The sequence below is a fragment of the Oryx dammah genome, unplaced genomic scaffold (assembly GCF_014754425.2).
Source record: "Oryx dammah isolate SB20612 unplaced genomic scaffold, SCBI_Odam_1.1 HiC_scaffold_27, whole genome shotgun sequence".
NCBI classification, from domain to species: domain Eukaryota; kingdom Metazoa; phylum Chordata; class Mammalia; order Artiodactyla; family Bovidae; genus Oryx; species Oryx dammah.
This window is the reverse complement of record NW_024070211.1, coordinates 62,569,744-62,583,121: the sequence shown is the minus strand read 5'-3', so window position 1 is coordinate 62,583,121 and position 13,378 is coordinate 62,569,744. Positions and strand designations below refer to the sequence as shown.

The following is a 13,378-nucleotide window of genomic DNA, read 5'->3' as shown; positions in this document are numbered from 1 at the left end:
CATAACTTTTGGTACTGGTGGCTCAGATGGTAAAGAATCTGCCTGCAAAGCAGGAAACCCGAGTTTGATCCCTGGGTTGGGAAGATCCCCTGGAGAAGGGAATGGCTACCCACTCCAGTATTCTTCCCTGGAGAATCCCATGGACAGAGGAGCCTGGCAGGCTACAGTCTGTGGAGTTGGACACAACTGAGCGTACACACACGCACAATCTAGAAAAGAAGTCTCATAAACAAATAAAGACTCCATCTCTTCCGTGTCTCCCACAGTCACTGTGACATCACAGAAGACTTACAAAGTCCACACAGTGACACCCTGGATTGGGAATGGGGGTGAAAAGCACCCCCACAGTGTAGTCCTGGGGAGTTCCAGCTGTATGAGGACACAATTTAAATAACTAATTACTCATTCCCCAAGACGACCCAACAACATCCAAAGCCAACACCAAGCAGGACCCTGCAGGGGCTCCTGGGCACCGTCAGGCTCCTCGATTTTCCCCGAGTTCCAAAGGGCAGACGGAACAGTTGCTAATCCAGGAAGGGAAGGGATGCAGAGAAAGGGAGGAGCGGCCAAGCAACACAGTGCAGCCCTGAGGCAAGGTCCTGGTTCCACCTCAAGGGACACATAGTTTTAGGGGGCAGAAGCCTGCTGTACCTCTTTTGCCAAGCAAAGCAACAATGCTATTCTTTTCTACTTCACCCAAAACTCTGTCTCCGAGATTCAATCTGGTACCAGTGCACAGAGGCTGATTTCAGCAAAGTCAGCTCACAGTAATCAGCGACAGGTTAACAGAACATATACCGACCCTAAAATGAGTCTGCATGAAAGAGCCAAAAAGGCAAGGTTCCTAAAATATCACATAAGATGCTCCAAAAGCAAACTGAGTTCTATCAAAATGATGGCTTCCCCTATTCCCAAATTAGGTACAAATTAAAAGGCTCACTCTTCTCCCAAATGAATCATGAACAGCTCCCACCAGTGAGGAAAGTTTCTACACACGGCAGGCACTCAGTGTCTGTTAGTGCCGGAGCTCGTAAACTGCGGTCCAGGGGCCACCGACCTCCATCTGTTCATGTAAATTAAGTCTTGCTGGAACACAGCTATGGCCACTCACGAACACATTATCTTGGGCTGCTTTTGCATTTATAATGGCCCAAACTAGTTAAATAGTTACAAGAAGACCACAGGGCCCACCAAGCCTAATATATTTACCATGTGATCTGTAAGAAAGTTTGCTGACCTCTATTCTAATGAAAGAAACATTGGCTAGGAAACCAGAGTCCTACATTTAAATCCCAGTTCCATGATCACAGAGAGAAATTATCTCGTTAATTCTCAGTAATTTCCATGACCTCATGTATAAAATTAGGATACCACCATCTATCTTGCAGGAATGTTATGAAGATTAAATGAGGTATTAATTGCATATGGTAAATAAGCAAGAATCAGTAGCTATTAAACCTTAATCAAAACCAGGTACAAACCTGTCTACCACATTAATACTCAAAGGTAAGTGATCCAAGCTCCAGCAAACTATTTTTTAAAATAAGACAGTGTGTTGGCATTCAACTACATTCTTTTACTAGGAAAAGGAATAACAATACCTAAGTGCTATCATTTTGGAAGGTCAAAAGTACTTCTCTTTTCCCCTTATCTTTTTAGTCCTGAATTTAAAAAGAAAAAAACAAATGTCAAGAAGCCAAGCTTCAGAGAACTGCCAATTACAAAGTGAATCCCTTCAAATAAAACCTGAAGTGTACTTCAAGCTCTGACTAAGTAATCTCAATCCATGATTAAGGAGGGAAAAAAACAGGTGTAGTTCCCTTAAAAATACACTTCCAGATTTCAGTAAAGCAACCAGGAATATTTGCCAAGAGTGTCCCTAAATTCCTGAGTTCACGCAGGGAACTAGGATGTGTTGAGCACCTGCAATGTTTCAGGTTCTGGGCTTCAGGTGTCAACAAGGCACATGGTCACCACACTTAAGAGGCCTTACAGACCAGACGGGTGCTCAGCACTGGGTAAGATCAGAACCACACGACATGCCCTTGACGCCATAGCCTTCAGTATGAAGTCAAACAAGCTATCAGAGCTTGAGGCCCCTGAGAGAAGACCCAGTCAAACACCTGGCAAGCACAAACAGGTAAAATGACTTGTCCATGACCACATGCAAATCAGCAGCAAACCCTGTTTTCCTTTCCTTCCCAGAGCTGTCTTTCTTGGAAATCACTTCACAAAGGTTCTCAAGTCTTACTCTTTCACTCCACTGTCACCCTACAATTCCTATGATGAAAAATCGACCCAGTCTCCAAAACCTCTGGGTCCCTCTAGACCCACTCTCTTCTGTCTTCCCACCACTTCTGCGCATCTTTATTACTGCTTCCCTGGTGGCTCAGCTGGTAAAGAATCCACCTGCAATGCAGGAGACCTGGGTTCGATCCCTGGGTCGGGAAGATCCCGTGGAGAAGGAAACTGGCAAACCCCTCCAGTGCCCTTGCCTGGAAAATCCCATGAACAAAGGAGCCTGGCGGGCTGCAGTCCATGGGGTCGCAAAGAGTTGGGCACGGCTGAGCGACTAACACTCTCTTTCACTTTATTACTGCACACGCAGCACTGATTGTGACCACTCACTTATATATCCTTGCCCACCCCTCCCAGACTACGAGTTTAGTGAAGACAGGAACCAAGTCTTGACACTGACTGTAAATGTCTGAAAGCTGATTATGTGGCTGGCATATAATAACTGTATGCATGCATGCTAAGTCGCTTCAGTCATGACCAACTCTGTGCAACCCCATGGACAGCAGCCCACCAGGTTCCTCTGCCCACAGGATTCTCCAGGCAAGAATAGCAGAATGAGTTGCCATTTCCTTCTTCGTAATAACTGTATATTCACTCTCATTTAGTGTATATAATAACTTTCCCACATTATGGATGAGGAAACTGAGGCCCAGGGAGGTTAAGAAAGCTCCTGCGGTACAGCAAATCTGTGGGTTACTTATTTAACATCCATGTACCTCTGCCCCTTGCCTCACCTCCTTCTTCCTAGCAGGAGGCTGGTACCCAACCCCTCCACACAGCCACAGGTTTGGCTCAGGGGAGGCTGAACCCTTTCATGAAACCAGGAGGTGAAGCGTGACGGCTGAAGGCCACAGTGGACACCTGTCCATTCCCAGTTACGCTGCAATGTAATGTAAAAAAGTCTGCTGGGAAGCTTCAGAGAAGGTTTCCTCCCAAGTAAAAGACATAAGCAGTCACTCTTCTTCCCCAGCCATTGCTTTAACTATGTGGACTTCTTAAATTTTTAAAGGCAATTACTCAATCTCTTTATGCAAACTTTAAGTCAACTAAGCCAGCATTCAGTTACTCTCAGCCAGAAGCATCCTAATTTGCACACAGGAAGGGTGACTTCACAGACCTCAAAGATGTCACTAGTCTACCTCACCCTTCCCCTCGGCAATAACTCCCACCACCCAGCACCAACACAGAGCAGGTAAAAGGTACTTATTAAGTTCAGCTAAATGAATAAATAGATGAATGAAACAGACAAAATTTAAGCTCAACTTTCAAAGTCAAGGAAGGTAAACTTTATGTCCAGTTCTAAGTGAAATATTAGGGACCGAGGTAAACACTCTTAATATATCTAAAGCCTGCTGACTCTTAGATAAGATCAAGATTCAATGTAATTGGGAAACAAAGTCTATATTAGAGCAAACAAAGAAATCCTGTAAGCACCCGTTATGAGTCGTATGTGTCAGGAGACTGGTACAATTAAAAAAAAACACAAAAGCTCCTGTGTCTGGAAGCCCCTTTGTCTGTAAGGTCTATAGCACGTATTAGCAATCATGCAAATAGCCCGCTCTGTCTTCCATCTCAACCTAGATCCAAAGGGGCCAGCTTCTTAACACACTAAAGGCTGGGGAGGGGGATGAGGAGGAGAAATGACACCTCTTCAGCACTTCAAGTCCAGTCCAGTTTTCCTTCATGAAACTCAGTCTCTGAATGGCAACAAGGTCCACCTTCACAACTCATTTGTGTCATAGGACCCGCCTGCTCCCTTCCCACCCACCAAGGGCACCTGAGGAGCCCTGACGTTTGGAACCTGAAGGATACCCTTCAGGCCATTACAAACAGGTCTCAGGAGAGTCCTTGGCAAACCATAACTATTGCTGGCCAGGTACTTGGGCCAACTTCAAAATAGGAGCTTGAAGGCTCCTACTGCCAATCCCCACCCCTAACCCCAAGAAAATCAATGAGGCCACTTGCTGTTCACAAACAGCCACTCACTGCAAGACATGATAGTCACTTTAACTTCAAGGCTTCAAATACCTACACCTTTTCCACATAAAAGCCTCTCTTTATCTGGTCACAGGGCCTTCTCTCAGTGCACTGAAGAATAAGGGTGTTTTGATCCCCAACAAAAATCAAAGAAAACGCTACTTGCTCTAGAATGAAATGTCCAAAAGCCACAACGTGACTGAGTGTCTTACTGGAAACCAAGGGGATCAATCATGCTGATGGCTCTCAAAGGACTCTTCAAAGGACCCATTTTGACCCCCTCTAGGTAGCCTAGCCACCTAGAAGAGCATCCTCTTGAACACAGCTTACCTTATAATTGCTAGAGTTCACCCAAGAGGTAGCGAGTCCATCCACAAGTTTGTCTAACATGGTCTGGTCATGCTCGAGGTCGGCAGACTTCTGTTTGTCTGAGAAATAGTCTATCAGTTCTTGGCCAACCTGCAGTCGTTTCCCCACATCCTTCTGCAGCACCTGTGCCAGGCAGGCCTCCATGCGAGGCTCCATGGCGGAATTCCAATCCAGAGCTGCGAAGCTAGAGGGCGGTGAGGGTGACGCCCTCCCCGTGAGCAGCCCCCGGAGGCGGCCTCTTTGTTTGCTGAAGGTTACTAAGAGCTTGTGTGTCAAAGATGCAATCCGGGGAATGGCAGCAATGCACCATGTGTGGCTGAAGAGCAGCTGGGAGGATATTAAAAGTCCAATTTAAATAACTAGTAGAGGAGAAAGGAGTGAGTGGCAGAGTGACGCTCTCCTCCTGGGTCTGAAATACTTCATAATTCAGCAGTCCATTCTGAAAAGCAAGAGTAGAGAAGGACACATCAGCACAGATAACAAAACGCTCAAATATTGGGAAACATTTAATCAAAGACAAAGCATTCTCGCTGCAGCATCGTTCACAAGCACAAGTGGAGCGAGAAGCATGAACGCTTGGCAACCATGTCAGAATAACATAATTATTATTTATATCAGGAAGAACGTCGAAGCCCAAAGCAAAGACCCAATGAGCTTCACAGTTGGTGGGTTGAGGTTTCCCACAGTTTTCCAGCTTGTAAATGCACCAGTCAGGAGAGCAAGCTTTTGCTTCAGCTGGATGATTTATGGGAAGCTTAAATTCTGCTCCCCACCAAAAGCCAAACTCCACCACGTCTGAGTCTCTGTATGTCTGTAGCCTGTCTCAGCTTCCTACAGTCCAAGTGCTGGAAGTGAGGCAGGCTCCATAGAAACACCACTGACCAAACTGGCTGGCCCAGTAACAACAATCAAAGTCAAAGGCGATACCTACACCTGCTCAGCAGCTTTACGAAGGGCGAGCAGGTAGTGGACCCTGCCTCCTCCTCCAGAGAAGTGACCAACAGGGAGAAGGGGAGAGGCTCACATTCTGACCACATTCTGTTGACACAGTGTTCTCCATGGGCAGAAGCACCAACTGGGCCTGGTATTTTGCTACAGAATCAGGAGACCTCAAAACCACTCTTGGCATAGCACAAAACACATGATGTGAGGAAGTACCAAAGTCATTTTTACTAGACAAGCTGAACGGGCAGACTATTTAATCTACAGCTCCTGGAACAATTCTACATATTTATTTTTTCAACGTCTTTTCTCAATTCCTAACCCAAGAAGATGCACAGAAAACCTATCTCTAAGACGCACCGACCCTGACACTGTACTAGATAGATATGTTCTTCACACAGTCAGTGCGAACTCTCAGGGGTTCAGCAGGTAAGTCTGACCTTATAAATCAAGTAAGACTGAAATTCAGGGCAGGCTAACTCTTCCAGTTTGAGTACAAGGTTTCTCTCCCTTCCTGTCACCCACCCCACCTCCACCCCATCCCTACTCTCAGCAAAAAGCACAGTGCTCTTTCCAAGTCCTAGAGTGAGAGATGAGTCAAGTCATCCAATGAGGAAAACACTCCTGCAAAGTCCCTAGTCCCTGAGTACCCATTTTCTGCTTTCCTTCCAATCAAGAAGCCTTGATGTCTCACGTGGCAGTCCTTCCTTAAGAGGAGGAGATATCGCTTTCCAGTCACGTCCATGCCATGGAACTTGTTCTTCCTTCACAGGAAAGGTCTTAGATATAGCAAAGCAGCCATTACCCTTCACTCCAATTTTCACTCCAAACAAAATACCCCCACTTCCTTAATCAGCTCCCATGTCAGACTAACGAAGGTAGCAGCGATACATGAAAACTGGAGAAACCAACAGAACCTTTTCTTTCTGGGCCCAATATTCGCCAAGAAGCTACTTATGGTCAAGATTGGTAGGTTAAAAATGGCTGCAGAGGCTTTGCTGCTCCTCCTCCACCGAGATGGAATCTCATCCTCCCCAGTGACCCTGGGATGAGTCCTGAGACTTGCTCTGGCCAGTGGGAAATCAGGGACAGCAGAAATGAACTGAGATTTGACCCTGGAGCGTGCATGACTGCCATGCTGTGAGGAAGCTGGTCTAGCCTCCTGAACACGAGAATCCATTAGAGGAGAACCAACTCGCTCCAAACAGCAGCCCACAGCAAGCACCAGACATGGGAGTGAGTCCACAGGGAACCACTCAGCCTTACCAGTCACCATCTGACTGCATATACACAAATACATCTAAGGAGACAAAAACCACCCAGTCAAACCACAGAATGATGAGAAACTGTTCACTCATACTTTAAGCCATCCAATTTGTGGTGCTGTTACACACCAGCAGATAACTGATCACTCCTTCTTCCTCTAAACATCTTTCATTCTCAGTGAAAAGAATTTCGAATCCCTTACTCCTCCAAAAGGCCCAAAATCAGCAGACACTAACCAGTAATGATGGTGACGATACCAGTTTTGAGCATCAACATGAGGGGTCAGGCTCTATGCCAAGGTGATTTATACAGTTTATCTCTGATTCTCCAACCACTTCTATAAAGTAGGCATTAACACATCCCTATCTTACAGGTGGGGAAAATGAGGCAAAGTTAAGTGATTTTCCAAGGTTGCATGGCAGTAAGTTTCCCCTTCCCACCTTCAAATCCTTGTTATTACAAGTCTGACCTAGTTCTGTCCCAACTCAGGGAAAGGAGGTCAGACTTCATGGTGAGCTGGGAAGCAACAGGCCAGACAGCAAAGTCTCCACTCCCAGGAGAGGAAGGAACCCATGCATTTAAGGCTCTTTCCCGTTATTTTTAAAAATATATATTATATAAAAACTTCCCCTTCAGCTGGAATTCCATATGATTTCTAAAAAGTAAGTATATGCTTCTTGACAGTAATTATGCAGTAAAGGTTTAGCACACCCAGAAGCAGGTCACAAACTCTTGTGTATGAAATCCACAGAATGACACTGGAAGCCCCAAAGCATTAAGCAAACTGGGTCCTCTTTGTTCTTTTTCTTTAATTAAAAAAAAAAAGTAATGAGTGATCCTCTCTTGCACAAAAGTGCAAGACCTCTCCCCTACTCCTGTCCCCCAGCCACATTTCGCTACCTAAAAGCAAAAGGTGTTGCTAACTTCCCGTGCCTTCCTTCACAGGTATTTTTAGCTACCCAACAAATAAGTACACCTGTTCTCTCTCTGCACCCCCAGGAAGAGTTTCCTAAGTATTTACAGTTACATCATAAGAAGCAGCACAATTCTGCTACAGGTCAACAGGAAGAACTTAAAAAATACCAGCTTCAACAAGAATGAAACACACAGCAGGACAGCCTGATGTAAGGGACACATGTCAGACAGCCTCCAGTCTTGACTCTGCACTTCGAGGGTGGAAATGGGGAGATCAGTGGCTCCACATTCATTAAATAAGATTCCGGATCAGAAAAGCTTGCACAGGGCATTTTTTTTTTTTTTTAAATATAGCTCTCTCTCGATCCTCTTTCTTATAGCTACTACTCTGTGGCACTTAGGTCACCACCATAAAGGAGTGAAGACAATGGAGGGTTGGGCAGAGAACCAAAATCAGCTGTGAGCTCTGAACTTCCAAGTCTACTACAGGCTTCTCCACAAGAGAAGTTAAAAAGGTAGGGCCATTTTCACTAGTGACTTAGAACAGTAACAAGTTAACACTTCTTATAAGTCAATGATAGGCTGGGCTCAGCAGGAGGTTCTTCTGCTAATCTTACCTGGGATCACTCAGGTAGCTTCTGCTGTCTGCCAGCCTGACTGAGGCTGAAGAGTCTACAATTGCATCACCTACATGTCTGAGGCAATGATGCTGGCTGTTGGCTGGACCTCTTGCCACACGTGATCTCTCACAACCCAGTAATATGGTCTGTGGTTCAGTACATGTGGTTGGAGCATTCCAAGATGGCAAAGGGAAGATTGCCAGGCGTCACAAGGCCCAGGAGGCAGAACCTACACATCACTTCTGCCACAGTCTACTGTCAAAGCCAGTCACAAGGCCAGCCCAAAATAAAAGTGTGAGGAAATGGATTCTACCAGTTAACAGGAGCCTCAAAATAGTGCAGCAATGTGTTTCAATCTTACATGTGCAGAGTCAGTGGACATCTGTACAATGAATACCTGAGTGAGGTAAATACATTTATCTTCTTTGGTTACCCATCATCTTGATTACTTTTATTTACTCAACAATTTATGATACATTGCATCTTACCACAGTAGAAACATCTACTTCTGCTTTATTGACTATGCCAAAACCTTTGACCATGTGGATCACAACAAACTGTGGAGAATTCTTCAAGAGATGGGAATACCAGACCACCTGACCTGCCTCCTGAGAAATCTGTATGCAGGTCAGGAAGCAACAGTTAGAACTGGACATGGAACAACAGACTGGGTCCAAATCAGGAAAGGAGTACATCAAGGCTGTATATTGTCACCCTGTTTATTTAACTTACATGCAGAGTACATCATGTGAAATGCCAGGCTGATGAAGCACAAGCTGGAATCAAGATTGCCAGAAGAAATATCAAAAACCTCAGAATATGCAGATGACATCACCCTTATGGCAGAAAATGAAGAGGAACTGAAGAGCCTCTTGATGAAAGTAAAAGAGGAGAGTGAAAAAGTTGGCTTAAAGCTCAACATTCAGAAAACGAAGATCATGGCATCTGGTCCCATCACTTCATGGCAAACAGATGGGAAAGCAATGGAAACAATGACAGATTCTATTTCGGGGGGCTCCAAAATCACTGCAGATGGTGACTTCAGCCATGAAATTAAAAGACGCTTGCTCCTTGGAAGAAAAGTTATGACCAACCTAGACAGCATATTAAAAAACAGAGACATTACTTTGCCAAAAAAGGTCCACCTCGTCGAAGCTATGGTTTTTCCAATAGTCATGTATGGATGTGAGAGTTGGACTATAAAGAAAGCTGAGCGCTGAAGAACTGATGCTTTTGAACTGTAGTGTTGGAGAAGACTCTTCAGAGACCCTGGGACTACAAGATCCAACCAGTCCATCCTAAGGGAAATCAGTCCTGAATATTCACTGGAAGGACTGATGCTGAAGATGAAACTCCAATACTTTGTCCACCTGATGAGAAGAGCTGATTCACTGGAAAAGACCCTGATGCTGGCAAAGACTGAAGGTGGGAGGAGAAGGGGACGACAGAGGATGAGACGGTTGGAAGGTATCACCGACTCAATGGACATGAGTTTGAGTAAACTCTGGGAGTTGGTGATAGACAGGGAGGCCTGGCATGCTGCAGTCCATGGGGTTGCAAAGAGTTGGACAAGACTGAGTGACTGAACTGAACTGAACCAAACCACAGAAGATACAAGAGAAATAACTATAATCTATGACTTGACTTGAAAATGCTTCCAGCTTACTTGGAGAGAACAAGATATACACACTCACAAAAACCTTGTCAGTGTAAGAATTCAACACACACAGGATACATAGCAGACTTCACAGACAGAATGCCATACTGCCACATAAGGGCTATGCTGCTGGTGCTGCTAAATCACTTCAGTTGTGTCCAACCCTGTGCGACCCCATAGATGGCAGCCCACCAGGCTCCTCCATCCCTGGGATTCTCTAGACAAGAATACTGGAGTGGGTTGCCATTCCCTTCTCCAATGCATGAAAGTGAAAAGTCAAAGTAAGTACTATAATCACTTAGGGAAGGGATAGATCAAGAAAGCCTGGAAGACCACGTCAAAACCGTTTAGACAAGGCTCAAATGGAGCTCTGTCTTGAAATGTGGACAGGATGTCACATATCAGTTAAGGCACTTGACCAGGGAAAAAGCATACGCATGTGAGGGAGGTCGGAACCTGTGAATAGCTGAGGGGAGAAGTGCAGTGACAGAGACAGCGAGACACCTGTAGGGAATGGGCAGGCATTATTTCCCACTTTGAAGACAAAAAATGAAGCTTAAGGGATGTCACTGGTGGTCCAGTGGCTAAGCATCTGCTCTCCCAATGCAGGAGGGCCTGGGTTCAATCCCTGGTCAGGGAACAGGATCCCACATGCCACAGCCAAGCCCAAGCACTGCAACTACGGAGCCTACATACTCTCGAGCCCATGTTCCACAACAAAGACCCAGTGCAGCCAAAACAAACAACTTTTCAAAAAAAGAAAAGAGAAATGTAGCTTAGAGGGGAATTCCCTGGTGGTCCAGTGGCTAGGACTCTGAGCTTTCACTGCCAGGGCCCAAGTTCAATCCCTGGTCAGGGAACTAAGGTCCTATAAGCCACTGTGTGCATGCAGCCAGCAACAACAACCACAAAAATACACCCAAAAAAACTTTGCCCAAGATTTAAAAGCTATTAACTATTAGGCAGTAACCGAACACCAGATCTGCCTGGCCCTAAAGTTAGTATTATTTTCATTACACTACGATACTATACTACTGCCTCACTAAAAGCCCACAGCACGGGCACCTAAGAACTTAAAACATGAAAATGTTAGATAGTTATAGCATATGGAGCATGAGAAGTAGAGGATTAAGAAACAAGAAATCATATTACAAAGCACTCGGGAAGTTGTAATAAAATAATATTCCAAATCACAGCATCAACAACTACAATGTAATATTCCCAGCACCAGTGAATCAATAAACACATCAAAAGTCTCCCTGGCAGAATCAGAGAAAGCAGAGAGCATACCTGACAAGCCAACTCCGAAAGCCAGAAATGAGCAGAATTTATTCACACTCATCAAAAGCAGTTGCTTCCATCAATAAGACAACTGTTTGCACTGTAACAATCTACAACACGGTGTGGACTTATACAGATGTCCCAGGCAAGGCTCTCTCCCCTGGGCCTATCCGCACCCCACTTGCCAGCAGCCACAAGGTCGCTCAGTGAGCTGACATTCCCTCCGGACCTGCCAGGTGACACATGTACTAGGCTAACTCCAGGAAAGCACAGAGTCAAGGCCCGCAAGGAGGTCACTGCCTCGAAGGACACAAAGACAGAAATGCAGATTACAGTGGCACAGTAAGGACAGCCCTAAACCAGAGGCTTGAAGAAGGTGCCGCGGTGGCAGAGGAGGAGGAGACACTGCCTGAGGGAATCCGACTGGGCGTTCCAGGACGGGACCTGCCCCGCACACCAGGCAGACAGGCAGCCACTCCCCGGGCCCGGCTTCCACACCTGGGCCCACACAGATGCTCCTCACCCAGAGCACACGGAGCCTCCAGCCTCCCTGCCTCCTACCTCAGCTCTCATTTCTGTAGTGGCTGCACCCTCCTAGGGCTGACAACATCCCTCCTTCTAGCTTTCTGCTCTCTATAGCAGCACATCTTCCTGTCTCTCAGTCCCTCACCACACGATCCTGCTTCCCCACCACAACTGCCCATCCCTCCAGCTCTTCTGTTCAAGGGCACTGCCTCAACCTCGTTAATCAGATAAACTTCTCAATCTCACTCCCCTTTGAGTCTGGATTAAATTCCACATGGGCGTTAGTAGCATGGCACTACCCTCCACTGTCTCTTTCTCTGTAGTAGTTGCCTAGTAATCCCAAACCTTGGGTGAACTGATGCTCTGAGCCAGCTGCCTTCTCAGGCCTTCAGGGGCGACCATGTGGAAGAGAATACACACACATCCAACCAGTGTGGTTTTAAATTTATCATCTCAAAATTCAGAAAAGCCCTGACCACTAGCAACATTCCTACTCACATTCTCTGGGAAGCCTGTTTGCCCTTCTCTCTGCAAGCACCCATCTGCCCTACCCTACCCTGCAGCTCTCTCCCGACAGCCTCACCTCCTGCTCCATTGGTAAAGTAGGCAGGACCAGACAACTGAGATCTTCACCAACAAATCAGAACAGCCACCGGCATCTCCTCTGATCATGGGACAACGCCTCCTCCACCTTTTCAGTTGCCTGCTCTCCAGCATCTGCAAACTCTCCTTGATCGGCTCCCTCCCAGCAGCTGAGACTCTCTCTAAATCATCCGTCTTTAACAGGCCCTCTTGAGCTCACAGGTCTTCCATCAGGGACACGAGAAAGAATGAAGCCCCTTTAAGCAGATTTCTACACCAGCGAGGTGCACAGAGGCACTTCCTGTTCACCCCTTGGCCCTCTCCTCGGGTTTCCCCTTGTCAGGATGACCAGTGACTGCCCTGCTGGCAGATCCCAGTAATACTTTCCTCTACTTCACTAACTCCACCTCTCAGAGGCATCCCAAAGCTGACCACTCCTTCCTTCTGAAAAATTTCCCATTTCCATGAAAACAAATGAGCGCTGCCTTGCTGTGACTCCTCTGGCTGAACACCTACTCAAGTTTCCGTAATCATCTTTGTTTCTCTCCCAGAGCTCTGGTGAGTAGCTCAGTCCAAAGCCTCTCCCCTTTTCACTTGGCTCACCCCAAAATAATGTGCATCCATTTCCATAAAAACTTTTAAAGCCTATAGAACTGATGACTCCCAAATTTGAATGCCTGGGTCAAATATCTCTGAACACCAGGCACAGGCACTGGCCTCTTTTCAGTTCCAAACTCTCTGCCACTTCAGAGCCTTCACTCTCTGTTTATGTGGCTGCGCCGGGTCTCGATTGCGGCATGTGGAGTAGGATCTTTATTTGTAGCATGCCAAATCTCAGTTGCAGCACTGGAACTCTTAGCTGTGGCATGTGGGATCTTTTTCCCTGGAACAGGGATCGAATCTGGTATCCCTGCATTGGGAAGCACTGGACCACCAAGGAAGTTTC

At 46.2% G+C, this 13,378-nt stretch overlaps 1 protein-coding gene across 9 annotated transcripts in view; it reads right to left on the bottom strand.

The window, feature by feature from the left end:
- The window catches only part of CLASP1 (cytoplasmic linker associated protein 1), a 275,488-nt gene that overhangs the window by 232,450 nt on the left and 29,660 nt on the right, over window positions 1–13,378 (bottom strand). For all 9 annotated transcript variants that reach the window (XM_040228931.1, XM_040228932.1, XM_040228936.1 and 6 more), the window contains exon 2: window positions 4,606–5,083. In XM_040228931.1, the coding sequence (XP_040084865.1) occupies window positions 4,606–4,800 (195 nt within the window). In that variant the 5' untranslated portion in view covers window positions 4,801–5,083. The remainder of the gene's footprint in view (window positions 1–4,605; window positions 5,084–13,378) is intronic.